Source organism: Pseudorasbora parva, chromosome 7 (genome assembly GCF_024679245.1).
Source record: "Pseudorasbora parva isolate DD20220531a chromosome 7, ASM2467924v1, whole genome shotgun sequence".
Classification (NCBI taxonomy): domain Eukaryota; kingdom Metazoa; phylum Chordata; class Actinopteri; order Cypriniformes; family Gobionidae; genus Pseudorasbora; species Pseudorasbora parva.
This window is the reverse complement of record NC_090178.1, coordinates 33,791,152-33,810,099: the sequence shown is the minus strand read 5'-3', so window position 1 is coordinate 33,810,099 and position 18,948 is coordinate 33,791,152. Positions and strand designations below refer to the sequence as shown.

At 36.7% G+C, this 18,948-nt stretch overlaps 2 protein-coding genes across 3 annotated transcripts in view; both read right to left on the bottom strand.

The window, feature by feature from the left end:
* Positions 1-49: 49 nt before the first annotated feature.
* Positions 50-13,946, bottom strand: psmd4b (proteasome 26S subunit ubiquitin receptor, non-ATPase 4b). The gene is made up of 10 exons (XM_067449167.1): positions 13,849-13,946; positions 9,675-9,815; positions 9,442-9,556; positions 7,824-7,910; positions 7,629-7,697; positions 7,311-7,526; positions 5,437-5,545; positions 1,586-1,699; positions 1,421-1,485; positions 50-700 (listed from the first exon to the last, which is right to left on the bottom strand). The coding sequence occupies exons 1-10, from the start codon at positions 13,872-13,874 to the stop codon at positions 527-529; spliced, it is 1,116 nt and encodes a 371-aa protein (XP_067305268.1). The 5' UTR covers positions 13,875-13,946; the 3' UTR covers positions 50-526.
* Positions 13,947-14,342: 396 nt separating this feature from the next.
* Positions 14,343-18,948, bottom strand: part of pip5k1ab (phosphatidylinositol-4-phosphate 5-kinase, type I, alpha, b) — a 29,151-nt gene continuing 24,545 nt past the window's right edge. For both annotated transcript variants that reach the window (XM_067449161.1, XM_067449162.1), the window contains 2 exons: positions 18,330-18,417; positions 14,343-18,250 (listed from right to left, as the gene is read on the bottom strand). In XM_067449161.1, the coding sequence (XP_067305262.1) occupies positions 18,248-18,250; positions 18,330-18,417 (91 nt within the window). In that variant the 3' untranslated portion in view covers positions 14,343-18,247. The remainder of the gene's footprint in view (positions 18,251-18,329; positions 18,418-18,948) is intronic.

Here is an 18,948-nt window from a genome sequence, read left to right as displayed (position 1 = left end):
ACAGTGTCATTGGTTTAAACCTAAAAAAAGAGAGATCATCACTAACATCTTTAGATTCCCTTAACCATAAGCCCTTTATTAAAAAAGGAACTGAAAATAGTGATACAAAATTGACAAAGAAACCTTTACAAGAAGTCATTCAAAAACCACAAAAGAATTATAGTTGGGTGGCATGAAGTAACCTACCTAGTAAATAAACACTGAAGTGAGCACTACTATTTGAAGTAGTGTTTGACGATATTTCTGCTCCACTAAATAGGTTCAAGATCACATGTTACTTAAAAGGAACAAATGAAGACCATTACATGTGAGAAGTGTTCTATGGATATTCTTTTCTTTCAATAAAGTTTGTTAGTCTGTTCTGTTGTTCCTCCCTCTAACATTTGTTAAGGAAACTCGTTAAATCATTATTCTTGCTTTTTTTTAAATCAGTTATATGCATTGTGTTCATCTCTATCCATCATCCGGTTGGAAACTCTTCATCAATTGCATTTGCCCTTGTCCTCTGTCAGTCCAGGCCGTTTCTCTATTTCTTCTCATCCTCTTTCTTGCCCTCAGGTGGTTTTGCTCTGTTCTGGGATGCCAGAGAGCCCATTGCATTACGGATGGCTTCATTGTTGGGGTCGACTCCAGGAAGGTTCTCCAGCACACTCTGCAGAAAGTCTGGATCCTGCATCACATCGTAATCCTCCTCATCCTCCTGCAGAACACACACACAGAGTTTCACTTATCCCATTGTGCCGAGGTGCATGCGATTATACATTTACCATGTGAAAAATTAAAGACAGTGCCTGATTAATATGTAATTACTTTAATTATTATCCGCTTCCTTAGACACATTATAAATAGTTCCATCCCAAATCTAAGCTTCAGGTTCTCTTGGAAAAACATGAATATATAAAACATGAATATACTGGCTAATGAGACAACTTCAAAAACACAACTGGCATAAATATAAATCTTCCTTTGACTCTGTGGTCAAGATTCAAAATGTAACCAACAGTAACAGCACCGTGACATCTGCATACTGAATTGTGATTGGTGTTCTTTTTTGCATATATTTGATCATCATCATAGCCATTTTTCAATGGCATTCAATAGTATTTTCCCGAGCGAATAGAGCGCGAGAGAGAGAGATAGCGCTAGAGAGAGAGATAGTGCAAAAGAGAGAGAGCGCGAAAGAGAGAGCGCAAGAGATGCGCGAGAGAGAGAGAGAGCGCGAGAGAGAGAGGGAGAGCAGGAAAAGGAAATGCAGCTTAACGAATACAGCTGCGCGCATGTTTTAAATAGCGTTAAAGAAATAATAGCGTTAAAGAAATTAAAAAAATGAAGACACGCAATATGCAGTTCAGATCGCCTAGTGTGAGTACACACTATAAGAAAGCAGGTCTGGTTGGAGGAAAAGAGCTGGGATACACACCTTAGGAGCTTCACTGTCTGCTGCTGCACTTGTTTCAACATCCATGGCCTCTGAACAGCCAAACTCTGTGCACAAAGACAAATATTTGGTTGTATAAAACAAATGATTTAAAAAAAAAAAGTTAAGAAAACCTTACAAGAATTTATGAAGATAAAAAAGACTGACCTCCTCCTTGCATGGACATCTGCAGGGCGTATGCAATCTGTTCATCCTCCGTCATGCGGCTGAAATCAGGCAGAGCAGGAGCCGTCGACATCTTCAGCAGGGCATTTTCAGACTCTAAACACAAATACAGAAGACATCAGGTCACATTAAACGCTGATTCTCAGAAGACACACATATATAAACTGTTAAAATACATCTTCTACAATTTGGAGCATTAGAACTTCCCTTATACACAACTCAACTTCTACATTTTACGCACAAAATATTAACTAATTAATACTTTTATTAAATTATACTTGTATTAAAAAGCATTTAAAAACACAGTAAAAAACAATAGTAATATTGTGAAATATTACAATTTAATATACATTTTCTATTGTACTATATTTTAAAACGTAATTTATTCCTGTGATGGTAAAGCTATATTTTCAGCATCTCTACTCCAGTCTTCAGTGTCATATGATCCTTCAGAAATCATTCTAAATGATGATTTGCAACTCAAGAAACATTTCTTCTTATCAATGTAGAAAACATTCGATCGACTGGTAGAGCTTTATTACTGTCCCGGTAGCTCCCGATTAATAACCGAAAATTAATTAGAAAACAGTAGCGCGGGAAGGGGGGTGCATCGTTATAGCATCAGCCCCCCTTGTCGGGGGCTGTGGACTGAAATTATATTGTATTTAAAACATGAAATGAAATAAAATAAATTAAAATAGACTGACATAACATACTGTGTTTGATATGGGATTAAAATAATGGGCAGTGGATAAGATATAAACTAATGATTAATTATTTTAATTCCTCAGGAAGTGTTTTGGTCACCGTCACGTCACCTCGCTCACTCTCGTTTGGTCATGGCTAGCAATAAGAAGCAGAAACGCATTTTACTACTAACACGGTTAAGAAAAGTAAAATTGGGAAATCTTCTCAAATAAAGTATGTAAACAACAACAACGACGCTGACCTTGACACCGACACAAACTCTGTTCAGACATCTCCGAGATTTGTGAGCCAGACGGTAACCTGTAGCCTACTCTCACCAGTCTGCTGAGGTCGGGACACATATTTTACAAACATGTGTTTATGAATCATTATTTCTCCAAATATGCGCAAATGATGGACTAAGAGCCCTGGCAGATGCTGGATATTGTATGTAGCCTATAAACACAAATAAAAGAATGCTTTATGAGTGATGATTAGCGTGTGTCTGTGTAAGATCCATGGGCGTCTGAACCATTGTGTGTCGTGAGGACAAGACCCACCCACTTTTTAAGACCAATGATATTGGACCCACTTACTTTTATCGTCACTAATTCAACACGTCTGTTTACCTACCCCTAACCGAGAAAAACGTAGGTGTTTGACTCTTTTTTTCCCCACTTTTCTAATGTGTTCTCTATTTTTATTGAAAATAAATGCCTTTCCGATCTGATATGTGATGTGAAAAGCATATTTGTGTGACCAAGTGTAAATGGAATTGTTCTGATAAATCAGATAGATATCTGATCTGTAAAAACGCATGAAGTGGACCAGGTATAAATAGGCCTAGGAAGATCACTGGTCGGGATGCTTGAAATATAGGAAGAAAAATATAAAGGCGTCTCATGTAACAATTTCACAAAGCTAAAGTCAGAACATTCTGTATTTGCTTTAAGTCTTGAAATTATGCAATCTATTTTACCGGTAATTAAAAAAATAAAATAAAAAATGCTCCGCCGAAGAAAAAAAATGTTTGCACCGTGATTAAAACGCATTGGTTGCTTCTAATTTCAAAAGGCTATTATAGAGCAAATCAATAACAAATAAATTTGCTAATTGTATATATATATATATATATATATATATATACACACACACACACACACATACATGCATACATACAGGTCCTTCTCAAAAAATTATCATATATGATAAAAGTTCATTATTTTCCATAATGTAATGATAAAAATTAAACTTTCATATATTTTAGATTTATTGCAAACCAACTGAAATATTTCAGGTCTTTTATTGTTTTAATACTGATGATTTTGGCATACAGCTCATGAAAACCCAAAATTCCCTCTCAACTCTCAACTTTCTCTTCACAATATCCCACAGATTCTCTATGGGGGTCAGGTCAGGAGAGTTGGCAGGTCAATTGAGCACAGTAATACCATGGTCAGTAAACCATTTACCAGTGGTTTTGGCACTGTGAGCAGGTGCCAGGTCGTGCTGAAAAACGAAATCTTCATCTCCATAAAGCTTTTCAGCAGATGGAAACATGAAGTGCTCCAAAATCCCCTGATAGCTAGCTGCATTGACCCTGCCCTTGATAAAACACAGTGGACCAACACCAGGAGCTGACATGGCACCCCAGACCATCACTGACTGTGGGTACTTGACACTGGACATCAGGCATTTTGGCATTTCCTTCTCCCCAGTCTTCCTCCAGACTCTGGCACCTTGATTTCCAAATGAAATGCAAAATTTGCTTTCATCCGAAAAAAGTACTTTGGACCACTGAGCAACAGTCCAGTGCTGCTTCTCTGTAGCCCAAAAGTGGCTTGACCTGGGGAATGCGGCACCTGTAGCCCATTTCCTGCACACGCCTGTGCACGGTGGCTCTGGATGTTTCTACTCCAGACTCAGTCCACTGCTTCCGCAGGTCCCCCAAGGTCTGGAATCGGTCCTTCTCCACAATCTTCCTCAGGGTCCGGTCACCTCTTCTCATTGTGCAGCGTTTTTTGCCACACTTTTTCCTTCCCACAGACTTCCCACTGAGGTGCCTGGATACAGCACTCTGGGAACAGCCTATTCATTCAGAAACGTCTTTCTGTGTCTTACCCTCTCGCTTGAGGGTGTCAATGATGGCCTTCTGGACAGCAGTCAGGTCGGCAGTCTTACCCATGATTGCGGTTTTGCGTAATGAACCAGGCTGGGAGTTTTTAAAAGCCTCAGGAATCTTTTGCAGGTGTTTAGAGTTAATTCGTTGATTTAGATGATTAGGTTAATAGCTCGTCTAGAGAACCTTTTCATGATATGCTAATTTTTTGAGAATGTTTTGGAATTTTGGGTTTTCATGAGCTGTATGCCAAAATCATCAGTATTAAAACAATAAAAGACCTGAAATATTCCAGTTGGTGTGCAAAGAATCTAAAATATATGAAAGTTTAATTTTTATCATTACATTATGCAAAATAATGAACTTTTATCACATATGCAAATTTTTTGAGAAGGACCTATATATATATATATATATATATATATATATATATATATATATATATATATATATATATATATATATAGGCTCGAAAAGGTTGGTGACCACTGCTTTAGAGACCCCATACAAACCCACAGCTACACTTGTAAAGGCAGGTACAAACCAAGCTGACGGTCGGCATGTGGAATTGCCGTTGAGCTGTCCGTGATGGAAAGAACTCTGGCTGTTCAGTTTAGCAAATGAGTCAGTGGCCGAGAATACAAGCAAAAGTGAAGAAAGCCATCAAAGAAGTCATGACAGCACAATATGTTCTAATTTTGCGTCATCTTAACTGAGCATTCCACTACGTGAATATTTTCATAACATGAGCGCAGTAGACTAAAGAATGTGATCAGCATGACTGATATTCAAAATGGTAAGGAAGCGCTGCTTTGTTTATGGTTTGTATACTCGTCTTAGTTTCACATCTGCTTAAATAGTCAGTTATCTCCTTAAGAAACAGAACGCACGTGCTAGCTTTAGTTCTTCCCCGACGCAGGTGACAACACAGTCAGCTTTCATCAGCGCTAGTTCTTTGGCATCGGTTAGGTGTGTCCCCAGCCCAACTAGTTCAATACATATTTAAACACAATCCTCCTCCTCTCACCATCTGCAGTGGGTGATGAGACTCCAGCATCTGCAGCTGAAGCCACTGCTGCCCTGCGAGCTTCCTCCTCCTGCCTCTGTCTCTGCTCTTCCATCGACACACGCAGAGCCTGGAACAAAGACACAAGCAAAAACATGTATAATCTGGAACAGTCCTAGCAGAGAAGTTTATCCTAAAATCCTGTTGTCACCATAAAGCTGCTTTGAAACAATCTGTTTTAAAGTCAAGTCAACTTTATCTACACTACATAGCGCTTTTACAACGACGATTATTTCAAAGCAGCTTCACAATGTTAAAGGTGTCATGAACTGGATTTTTTTCTTTTTATATACTGTTGTCTGAGGTCAAATAATGATGTTCGTGTGGTTTTTACATTCAAAAATGTCATAACTAATAGGCTATTTTCTACACTGGTTTTGAAGCTGTCTTCTGAACGCTGGGTTTTGATGGGCGTGCTGCAATGGAGACTAATGCTGCGTTCACACGCGAATGACGCGATTCGCGCGAGTGATTTACATGTTAAGTCAATGCAGAGACGCGAATAGGCATTCTGCGGCGCGATTCGCGCGAATGAGGCGGTGCGAATGGCGCGATTCGCGCGAATGAAGCGGCAATGATCACGCAAATTGAGCGTTTTAAACGCGTGATTCGCACGAACCGCGCGAAACACGCGAATCGCTCAAGTTGAAAAATCTGAACTTTGCATCTGATATTGCATCTGAAAATCTGATATTCGCGCCGCGTTAACCAATGAGGAGCCTGCTTACTGCTGTCACGTGGTGAAGTGACGGATGGGAAACCCATAGGGGAAACCCGAGGCCAGAGTAATTTAAAAATACTACTGTATTGTGTCACAAAATGTACTTTTAATAGTTTTTCAGGCGAGAATGTAGTTGTTTAAAGCTCAAATATGTGATTTATTTATTAAAAGAGCTCCTATTTAAAAATTTGATCTGGTGTTTTCGGAGGTGTGAGACCCAGGTGATCACCGGAGCTCAGCGCTCATCAACCCTGTTGAGAGCAGCCTTAACTTGGATAGTCTTTCTGCCGACTGCCGCTGCCTGGCAGAACCCCCTCCCATGACGCGAATTCGCGTCTGTTGTGTAGTGAATGTCACACGCGATTGAAGCGAATTTCACGCGAGAATGAAGCGAATGGATTCAAATTGTTCACGCGTCCAACTTCGCGCGAATAGTGCGATTTATTCGCGTCATTCGCGTGCGGTGTGAACGCAGCTTTAGAAGTAAACACCCACGGCTAGGATAGGATACATTTTGCATATTTAATGAGCTTCAGCTCAAACAGCTCCATGAGTCGGTGGGCGGGGTTACATTGAATTACACGTTCTGTAGAGGCGTGTTTCGTCGCGCAATGACGTAAGGATGAAGCACACAATCATTTTCTGGGCCGGGTGTCTATAAAAGCTTTTCTTTGACTAAAAAGGAAGTTTTCAGCTCTGAAACTTACAGGATAATATTATATTACTATGACCTTTTATATATCAAAAGCTCAAGGGAAAGTTGATTTCTCAATTCATCACCCCTTTAAACTTAATTCAGCTGTACAGTCGTTCTGGAGAAAACGGGTGATGTAATCAGCTCCTTTCAATTTACCATATAGCGACAATGTGGGCAGATCAGTAATATAGTTGATACTATTCATTTAGTAATTAATTTTATTTGGATATATAGTTGATGACTTAGATTAAAATGTCCCTAACTGAGCAAGCCAAGCCAAAGGCAACAGTGGCAAGGAACCAAAACTCCATCAGGGCATGATGTAAAATAAAATAAAAAAACTTGAAAGATAAACCTTTAAATAAAGTGCTATATAAATAAAAATGACTTGACTTAATAAATCACTGTGCTACTAACCAGAGCGAGCTCAGGGTCTGCGCTGGGGTCCACTCCAAACTCAAAGTCACTGGGACCCAGGCCCATTATGGTGCCACCCTCTCCAGCCATGATAGGAGAGGACAGAAGAGCATCTGCCAGGCTTGGGCCAGGAGGCACCGTTACCAGGTGAGAGCCTACACCCTCCTTTCCATTCAGGGTGTTCACAAACACGGTCAGCTTATCCGTGTTGACCTCCTAACAATGTGACAAAAAAGAAAACGGGAGTAAATGAGATGGAAAAAGAAGTAAATTCTGGATGAGTGTGATAAACTACATTCCGTCCGAATAAATGTTCACCTCTTCTCCAAAATTAACGATGTCAACGCTGACTTTTTCCTTCTTCAAACGTTTTGCCATCTTCACCAACTAAGATAGACAAGTCAGAAGCACAAATAAGTAGGTAAATAACATTATATTGGACTAAAAAAAAAAGAAAACAGACTCATACGGTGCAGTTTACACCTAAGATGCATGAAGGGGGAAAAAACATACATCTTTCTCCTGATCCTCCACAGGGCTCCCCACAAAAGCAATTATCCTCATCTTATGGTTCTTTCCCTGTCTGTGTTTCAATGCCAGCTGTGAAACAGAGAAGAGCAGAGAGAATCAGAAGTATACACATAGAGAGGACGTTATGTACATTTTTGTACACAACATTGTCACTTTTGATCAAATTAATGCATCCTTGAATAAAAGTATTAAGTTCTTACTGACCCCAATTTTTGAGAAGTAGCGTATGTTACAAAAGCATTCTATTTCAGGTAAATGCCGTTCTGTTGAACTTTCTATTCCCCCAAAAAATGTTTTATGACTGATACAAGACCTTGACCAAAAATTGACAGACCTCTCAATGGAAATAATAGCACAACATATTTTGGTCAAAATCTCTGTAAAGTCTCCTCACGGTCTGGACAATTTGTGTGTGAAAATAATTCTTCATGCTCCAACTCAACCATTCCTTCACAATTTGAGCCTGATGAATCTTGACATTGTCATCCTGGAATATGGCCATGATGTGTCTTCCTACATGGTGGTTTAAGAAATGAAAAGCTAGACCCTCCATCAATTAGGTTTGCCAAACATATAACATGATAGAAACATAATAATCACTGACCCTTAAAGCTACACTGTGTAACTTTTTTAAGTTTATTCTTAGCTAAAAACACTTACCGTATTTTCCGGACTATAAGTCGCACTTTTTTTCATAGTTTGGCTGGTCCTGCGACTTATAGTCAGCTGCGACTTATATATCAAATTTAATTCATACTGACTGACAAGAATAAACATATAGCCGCGAGAATGCTCTCTATGCTGCTCCTGTAGCCTAATATTTACTTATAGACAACAACACTTAGAAAGACTGAACACAAACTTCAAGCTTTCTTTCTTCTGCTCGGGTTATGCAGTGAAGCGGGCACGAGCGAGTGCACGCGAGCGGGTGCTCGCATGCGCGCGCGGCTCCAGCTCTGCCCTAATGCGACTTATAGTCCAGTGCGACTTATATATGTTTTTTTCCGCGTCATGACGCATTTTTTGACTGATGCGACTTATACTCCGGAGCGACTTATACAAGCTGCAGCAAACACAGCTGCAGCTGTACAGCTTACAGTTGTAATCTCATGAGAAATGCCATGCCTGGCAAAGGTTAAAGTTGATTGAATAGCGCGTGACATCAACTGGACATTTCGTCACCTTTGTTTCCTTTACTTTTATGTGATTGGTTGAAGCCGTTTTTGTCACCGCTAGAGTAAAAAAAAAAAAAAAAAAAAAAAAAAAAAAAAAAAAATCGACATCGAAACGAAAAAAATAAATGTCGTTTTTTCGCCTCAGCACATTCGCGTTCGGTGTGGAAGCGCTCATTACACAAACAGCTGATCGAACAAAAAAAAACATCGCGCAAATTATTCGCACGTCAAAATCGCGTCCAGTGTGAAAGGGCCTTAAGGCTCAGATAAAAATGTTTAAAATGTAAAGTAAATTATGACAGTTTTTTGTCCAAAAAATCATGGCTAAAAATGTGACTCTGATGGGCAAAATGAAATCAAACTTTTTTTACAAACTAAATATTTACAAAATACAATAAAATTGTGATTTGATCCGATCTACTCACATGGGCTACTCTGATGCCTGTACAGAAGCTGATGACTCCTCTGGGCTGAACAGCATGAAGCTTTGACAGGATCCTGCCCGTGTCAGGGGTCAGTGTGGTTAGGACCTCACAGTTACTGAAACACACACACACACACACACAGTGGGTCTCCTCTATAGATTCCCTCATACACAATAATCCCAAATTATACCTGTTAGTAAAAATATAAAGTATTAAAAAACACAGCATCCTACTTGGCCATTGTGATGAGCCCCACGTTGTTTTCTGGGTTACTCCGAGTTTTTGAATGACAGATGATGTTGACAGCGTCTTGCTGGGCCTGAAGTCTGGTAGGTAAGAAGTCTCCATTGCGCATATATTCACTGTTGTCCACACTAGAAATAATAAACATACATGGGTCAATGACTATTTTTGTGTACAAGTGCATTATTTCCTACTATAATTATTTGATAAATTCAGGTTTTAAAACCGGTGTGCCTTCAGGACAGATTTGAAAATCACTGATATAGGCTACACTTAATTATGATGCGAACATAATAATTGTGTGCTTGGAACATGGCTTTTAATGATGAGACTTTTGTTTTTGTAATCAGGCTCTCAAATATTATATACAAATTTGTATTTGTGTGTGTGTGTGTGTATATATATATATGTAAATAACATTTCAGTGTTTAAATTCTTGTCATGTTCTTTAGTTGTACCACTTGACATGGAAAGCAGCATACTGGAAATTAGCGGTTTTTACCAGGATTTTGAGAGATCTACAAACAAACAAACCTTTTCGTTAGGGATGCAACGATATGAACATATGTATGTGTGTGTGTGTGTGTAATATATATATATATATATATATATATATATATATATATATATATATATATATATATATATATATATATATATATATACACACACACACACACACACAATACATATATACGGGTCAATGACGAATAAGGTTTTTAAAAATGTAAAAAAATATAATGGAGACCTAATTAATCTTAAAATCATTTTTTTGTTTAACTAAGTGTTAACAATGAAATTATGTGGTTTTTACAATCAATTAACACTGCTTTTGACATTTTTTACAAGATGTAAAAAATCTGACACTAAAAAAGTCATTCGGTTTAACCATGAATATATTTTAAATAATTCATTAGCAGATAATTATTCATGAACAAACCTGATTTGACATTGATGTTGAGATAGTATGTAGTGTGTAATACAGAAGAAATATAAAATAACATTATCACTGGTCTCATAAATATACATTTTTATTCAACCACTCTAAACCCACCAACCTATTCAAGTAAAACATTGCACAGGGAAAGGAGAAAAGGGCAAATGTAGGGGAAAAAGCCTAATCTGCTTTATATTTGTATTATTGTAGTTCCTTTTAGTTATTAAAAACAAAATCATTCAATTTAAATATTTACTTTATTGGTTTTACCGAATGACCAAGGCTGGTTTTACCGAATGACTATGTCTGCTACCCTTGATATTATGACTAAATAAGACAATACACAGACACAAATATCAACAAAAGAACATTTTATTGGTAACATTTAATTGTTATTGGAACAAACATATTTAAGAAAAACTCATATTGTAATGATATTAGTAATTAAAACACTTAAATGTTTAATTGTACATGGAACAAGTGTCTAAATGGTTAAACGATGAGCTGCTATACATTCATGAAAGCAACAAAAGAACATTTTATTGTTAACATTTAATTGTTATTGGAACAAACATATTTAAATAAAACTCATATTGTAATGATATAAGTAATTAAAACAATTAAATGTTTAATTGTAGACAGAACAAGTGTTTAAATTGTTAAACGATGAGCTGCTATACATTGATGAAAGTCATCCAGTCTCTGGAACATAATCTTGAGGACCGTGAATTTAGAGGTTCTGGCTCACTAATTTTTGCATGCACATCTTTAAAGTAAAATATCTTGTCTGGTTTGGCTGGCCAGATAAAGATATTTCTCTCCCCTGACTGCTGCATGCAGTTGATCTCAATCTCATCTTCAGTCACCTCGAGGACCTGGCCTACAAAATGATGGGCAAAACTGGCTAGGATGTTCTGAGTGGTTGCTAGGGAGTTGTTAGGGTGTTCTAGGTGGTTGCTATGATGTTGCTAGGAGGTTGGTAGTTATCACTGATAGTTACTATGGAGTTTTTATAGAGTTCTTAACATGATTTTGCACTTAGCTAATCACTATTAGCATGTAGTTATTAATTTGTTAGCATGTGTAGCATGATGGAGCTCCTGTTTGCTAGCATGAGTCAAAAGGACCAAAGCTTATGTCTATACAATGTTAGAATCAGAGATATAGGTCTTGGTTGATAGGGTACTCTGTTTGGTTGCTAGGGAGTGGCTTGGCAGCTGTCAATGATGATAGGCTGCTTGTCAGTATGAATGATATAAAGCAACCACAATGCTTCTATGACATTCAGATTCAAAGATATTCCTTGTTGGGTTTGGGTTGCTAGGGCGTGGCTAGGAACTGTTGAAGTTGATTGATGATTAGCTGTTTGCTCCCCCAAGTTAAACGAGCCAACCCTCATGTTTTTATGACACTTCTATCCAAAGATGTCCCTTTTGATCTCTTTGATCAGTCTATGGGATCAGTTGCTAGGGTGCTCTAAATGGTTGCTATGGTATAATATAATAGTAATAATAATATAAATAATAAAAACTAATTATGCCTCTCTCTTCTTTTGGAGAGTAGCTCTTCTTTTTTAACAGGATCAGCATTGATCCTTTCCCAATAGCGAGCCGCTTTTACCTTATTTGATAAAGGCACCTGCAAAGGTAAAATTCAGTAAAAAATTATGTAAAAATATCCTCTGGACATTTCCTATTAATAAAATGTTGTATTTATTAATTCCAGATATGTACAAATATGATCAACATGCATTGCAGTCATTCGGTACAACCAGTAGGTCATTCGGTATAACCAGAATTTTGGTATTACCGAATGACAATTTTGGTTATACCGAATGACAAAATATACAAACAGTGCTAACAGGCTGATATCTCTCTAGCTAGCTAAACATCTTGCTATCTAGCTAGCAAAAGGACAATCAAACATTTTATATTCAGTACAAGTTTTTAAAATATAACAACATTTTCTATGTTTTATAGCGGTTGTACCGAATGACCTGATATTTCGGGACATGCGTATGAGCAAGTGGAAACATGATTTTTTCAAATAGTTAAGGGAGAGTTACTTACTTTGCTTCACAACTGTGTGGTCCTTTGCAGGTGTCTGAATGATGTCAGATCCTGTCACATAATATTGACAGCATGACTTGATCCAAAATGGTGCCTTTATACTGGTTACTCCGAATGACATCAATGAAATTCATTTTTCCGGACATTCTTTCTCATAACAAAGCGATGACTTCGCCACATAATTTCAATACCATTTTGCACTATGTTGATATATGATGATATAAAATCATGCCAGAATAAAAAATATATAATTGTATTACATTTTAAGATATTTTAATCACAAATGAAATGGCTGTATTGGCCTTTGGACGGTTAAACCGAATGACATTTTGACACTTCAAAGTCGTTAAAATACTGTTATATGTAGGAAGATATAATTAAAACATTTTGGATTCAATAAAAGAGATCAAGTTGTACTATCTTACATACTTTGGCTGTCATATCTTTATTTTTTATTATTATTAAGGCCTTTGGACAAAAAAATGACACGTCACGTCATTGACCCATACACTCATGTACAACTAAAGAACATGACAAGAATTTAAACACTGAAATGTTATTTAACAACTGAAACATTCTTCATGACTAAAAAATATGCATTTTACAAGCAGTTTTGAAAATATTTTAAGTTAAACAGTGGCGTCCTACATTCCAGCAAATGATCGTACTATTTCGTTCTATTTAAAATGTATACAAAAATTAATAAAAAGCCGAGGACGCCATTCAGACTAAATACTTTATTATGCTACCAAATTGAAAGTCCAAAGGTAGGATTTTAAAACCTATCTGGATAGTTATTTATAAATAAACAAAACTATATTGTTACAAGAAAAGAAAAGAACAAAAATCAACAAACCCATAACGTTGCACATTCAAAACTAATAGATTTCATAAAAGGGTAACTCAAACCACCTGACAATCGCAGTTATGATTTTTCTAAGGTTTCCTCTCATAACATGTCAACACAAAGAAGCTGTTTAACTGACTGAATGCTCCATCATGACTCAGGAAAACTGCACATCGGTCCTTCCGTTCAACACAAGCTCTCTCTCAACTCCAACACACAATATTTCAATATATAATTGCGTAATATTTTAAATACATCGCGTTTATCAAAACACATCTCTTGTTTGAAGAATATAAAGTCGTTTTTCTTACCAGACCATAGTACTTTCAAGCACCATCTTGAAAATCTACTGTCGCTCTAAGTGACGTAAACACGTAGGCGAACGTTTATTGGTTAAAGTGGCGCTGAACGATAGGAATCGTGGGAAATGTAGTTCAAACTGTTTTCCATTAATCCTCGTCAGATATTCAACTGACACAGACACACTTTCAACTACTTTGTATTTGTTTCATTTCAATTACATATGCAGGGTGTGTGCTGGTTAGCATTCATTGTACCGTAACTTTGGTAACAGTTATAAACACAATAAGGTTTCAATTGTTAACATTAGTTAACTACATTTACATGAACTAACAATGACAAATAGTATTTATGTTAATTTTAACATGTATTAATACTTTAAAATAAAGAGTTGCATCTGTTTAATGAACCCGAGCTAATATGAACTAACAATAAAGTTGTCTTTTCATATAAGATGAATGCACACTGTAACAAATATTGCTGAATGACTGTGAATGTCAATGCATTGGTTTGGAAAATATTTTATTCTTTTTAAATCAGAAAGACAATGTGAAAAAAAAAAAACAATCACCACATCACTGAAAGATGGTAGGAGAAACAGGTTGCAAATACCACACAAGAAAAAGGCATTTCCGTGACTTGCTTATATACATATTATATACACGTTTTATACAGGCCAGGTAAAAATATAGTCCTCAAAGCACTTACGGTTGCCAGTGTTGTTCCTGACACCGCCAGACATTCACAAGTAGAAAAGCTGAGGAAGAGCTTTCACAGATTTATAATGATTAGGAATATTTACCTTGGACACAAACACATAAAAAAAAGGTTTATAATTTTTGTCTAGAACTTCCCTCAGACCCAAAATACCACAAAAAAACAAAAACAAAAAAATCATGTTTATATTGTCTAGAACTTCCCTCAGACCCAAAATAACATACATACTACTTAGATCACAGAAACTTCAGGCAGTTTACATAATACATACAATCATCTATGGTACATAGAGAATTCAGTCCACAAATACAAAAGAAAAAAAAGACATTTCTTAATAAATACAATCACTGAAATACATTGGCAGAAATGTTCATATTGCAGTAGGTTGGTTGGTCTGTTTAGTGTCAAGAGTTGCCAGCATTTAATCCGATGTGCATTGAGCATAACTGATGTGTCTGTTGTGCAAATATCTGTTTCACTGTATTGATACAAACACTGGAAAAAGCCCTACATGAACCAAAGCGTAAAGAATATCTGTCTCTGTTTGCCCGCTCACTTTCCTTCAGAATTATATTTGCATTATTGTCAGGCCAAAAAGTTACTTTTGGGATATTTAGATCAAGATGTGTGGTTTCTAGCAATGAGAATTGATCAGTTATTGAGTGTTATTCAGAGAAAGTAAGTTATTGTAGCATCTTGAAACCATAAACACAGATTAATAAATAAATTGTGAAGCAATTGTGAAGACCCAAAAATAAAAAATAAACTTCCTACCGGTGCGCTTAAGACTTCTGGGCTTCTAGAAAACTACCCCACAAACCAAATGTGAAATTATGCCACTTAGAGATGATCCAAGATCAGTTTTTGAGTTTGACTTTGTTGACTTTCAGAACCTCAAATCTAAAAAGGTCTATAAAAGAAGATGCATTATACAGAGAAGATACAAGCACCATAATTGGAAAGTGAAATGAATACGAACATTGTGCAATATTAGTTTATGAAAGTAACTCATTTATATATATAGACCTAATATCCTTGAGGGGATAAAATTGAATATAAAATGTAAAAGTTAATCAGGCCATTGTAAATCTTGTTTTATTTACTGTGCGACTCTGGGGTTAAATGTGAACATAGGTCATTTTTGACATTCACAAATTACCCATAAAGTTTATAAACATGCTATGCAACATTAATCCCCCCGCAAAATATGGCAAACTTCTTATCTTTTTTTTTTAAATATCAGAAAAGTGTGTTTTCAAGGGACAACTGTGAGTTTAGCTCTAGCTTTTTAATGATATTATCTTGTTGTGGGGTAGATCTTTTTTTTCTAGAGTGTTGTGAAGCATTAAGGTGCATTATCAAAATGTTCTGTAATAGGGTCTGACAAAGACTTGAGCAAAAGACATTGAAATTATCCAAACCATAAAAAAACTAAATAGACCCAAACCTAATTTCTGTGCACAAATATACATGATCAATATGATTAACATACATTAAAAATGTCACAAAAAAAACTAGAATATGCATAAATACTGCATCCATTGTGAAGCTCTATAGGCTTCTTGAATACAGTCTCATGAAAGACTGTCGATGTACTTCCTGTGCATATTCTATCTGCATTTTCTTCGGGTCTGCAAAGGCAAATCCTTGGCAAACGATCACAACTTCGCTCCCACACTTGCATGATTTTAAGAGCTGCGGTTTCCCCGACTGTTTTATGTGTGACGATACAACACTATTCAAGCCTACAGTCAGCCCTTCTTCAAAATACTTCAAGACCGCAACGTCAGCCTCAGATGTGTGTGGCAGAGGTATCAGGGCCTGGAATCGGCCACAGAGAAACTGTAAGTAATGCCTGTCAACCAATGGATCCATTAAAAACTACTTCCTCTTATCAAAATCAATCCAAATGGAAGTGATAATAGAAAGGCAGATTCATCAGAGAGCTTGTAGTGAGCCAAAGACCCAGCTGAGTTTCTTTCCAGCTTCTCTAAAGTGTTCACATGTGCCCTTTTAAAAGTCGATTAGCGTCCATTTTCTTTCTTTACTCAGTTTAAATGATTATTTATTCTCAGGGCGAGTCTAACTCCAACCGTTGAAGTGATGTTATATCCCGTCGACTGGAAATCAGCTGTGAATATCCTCAAGATTTCTTATCTACTGACAATATAACGTGTAAGAATGTAAATTAAGCCTACATTCCTGATATTCAAATTGCTTTTCAGTCCTGTCTACACATTATAGGACTGTGTATAACGCTAGAAAACAATTAGGTTTGTATGAAAGAGCCAGTAAAGCATGCGCTGTGTAACAAAAACATCTGTAACAGGTAGATCTGAAATGACGCAGGCAGATCCATGTTGGTCCAAGGAATTTCTGTAACCAGCAGAAATGAGTGTTTTCATACCAACGCGCTGCTTCCGATTGGCTGCATTAAGGCGGATGATTGGAAGACGTCATGGCACATCAATCAATCAGTCGATTCATTAACATGTTAGTTAAAAGACAATAGCTGCTGTGCTGGAAGAGCACATTAGTAGAGTTTTATAATGTACAGAAACACAGATTGAATAAATATTTACAGATCTATATAAACGAATACAGTACACTAATACTACGGGGCCCTTGGCGTGGCAGCAATATGTGCATTAAAAAAAGATGTGACATGCATGCAAATCACTCCATTTCTCAACCTCGACAGTTGATTGGTCCAATATGGAGGGGCAACTTACAATAAGCAGGGAGGGAAAAAAGGCAAAAGAGATGCATAGACATAATTATATGAATTAACCTGTTTAAAAAACAATATCTAGATCTACTTAGTGGCACCTCAGAGAAGGCAATCGTTAAGCAACTAACAATTAAATACTAAGCTTGACTGCAGAATATTTAGAAGATACAAAGCTATTTTATCTGTAACATTCAAATGCATTTACTTTTTAAGAAACTGGGAATCATTTTTTGGTCGTTTCCCCCCTTTTTGTCATTCTTAGGGCACATGCTGTCTCAACACAGAAAGAGCTGGAAAAGCGATGCTCATCAGGTTTAGTCAAAAAGAAAAGTCAAAACAACTACCCTTCATAAGTATTTACAGAAGCCACTGAGAAATAGAAGTCGTCTGCTCATCTCTGATGTAATGCCTTCTGAGATAAACATACTGGAGCGCTAGCAGCCGTTCGTCCAAGTTGCGCCACTTCAGCGAGAATCAGGTTTAAAGAACTATATAAATAAAGTTTTATGCAACATAGCTTCCATTGATAAGATAATATAAAGTGGTGCCAACTGTGTAATGTGTTTTTTTTCTCCTAGTATTAGCTAGGCAGAGAAAACTCAAATGAGTTTGTGCATCCTGCTTGCTCTGTTTTAAAAGTTTAAGAGGGAACAAAGGCAGTAAAGAATGTGGATGAGATACTAACATATCTAAGTTTGTGGTTAAAACTGGTTTTTAGCAGCATCTCCTGGGCGAGAGACAGAGAAAAAGCCATCAAAGCTCCTCGCTTAATGGCTTTTCTTCGTTCTCTCTGTTTCTCACTCACTTTTAAAACATTTGTGCTGAGGACCGGGAGAACTTTCCCAAGCTCCCATTGAGAGAAAACCGCCTTCATAGCAGTGCTCATAGCTTAGCCCTTCATCTCTCTCGAGTTGCTTTGTGTCAATCTCTCTGCTCCGGTGTCATCAGTCATCGCTCTGCTATTACTGGAAACAAGCAATATGGTCTTTAATAAAATCACATTTTTGGATCAATGAAATTGTTTTGAGTTTATATACAACTTACAAAACAAATGTCAGTCTCCGGGATGATGTCTTTGAGCGAAATGGCATCTTCATTGCTTAACTGCTCATCTAAGCATTCGGCTCCGGCGCTGAAGAGAAGAGCGAGAGATGAAGGACTGGTCTCTTTACAGTTACTTCACCCAAATATTACAATCATTATATAATCACCCTATTGTTCCAAACAAATTCACAAAGTTGGCCAGATTTTTTGAAAGAAGACTCTTATGCTTACCAAGGCTGAATTTATTTGATCCAAAACACAGTAAAAATAGTATTACAATTTAAAATAAATGTTCTATTTAAATATATTGGTTAAACTTTACAATAAGGTCTCATTTGTTAACATTAGTTAATGTATTAACTAATATGAACAATACATTTATAACAGTATTTATTAATCTGCGTTAAATGTTATTTACTAAAAGCACTGCTTAGATGTATTAGATGTTGAAATTAACATTAACTAACATTAATAAACGCTGTAGAAGTATTGCTCATTCTTAGTTGATGTTAGCTAAATTAGTTAAAGGTGCAGTATGTAGTATTTTTGCAGTAAAATATCCAAAAACCACTAGACCAGTGTTATATAGTTTGTTCATTTGAGTTCTTACAATAGCCCA

Coding starts and splice junctions, on each gene's coding strand:
- psmd4b (XM_067449167.1), bottom strand. CDS start 13,874: ATGGTGCTTGAAAGTACTATGGTCTG. Junction 9,816..13,848: donor CTTGAAAGTACTATGGTCTG/GTAAGAAAAACG, acceptor TATTATTTCTAG/TGTGGACAACAGTGAATATA. Junction 7,911..9,441: donor CAGGCATCAGAGTAGCCCAT/GTGAGTAGATCG, acceptor TCTGTTTCACAG/CTGGCATTGAAACACAGACA.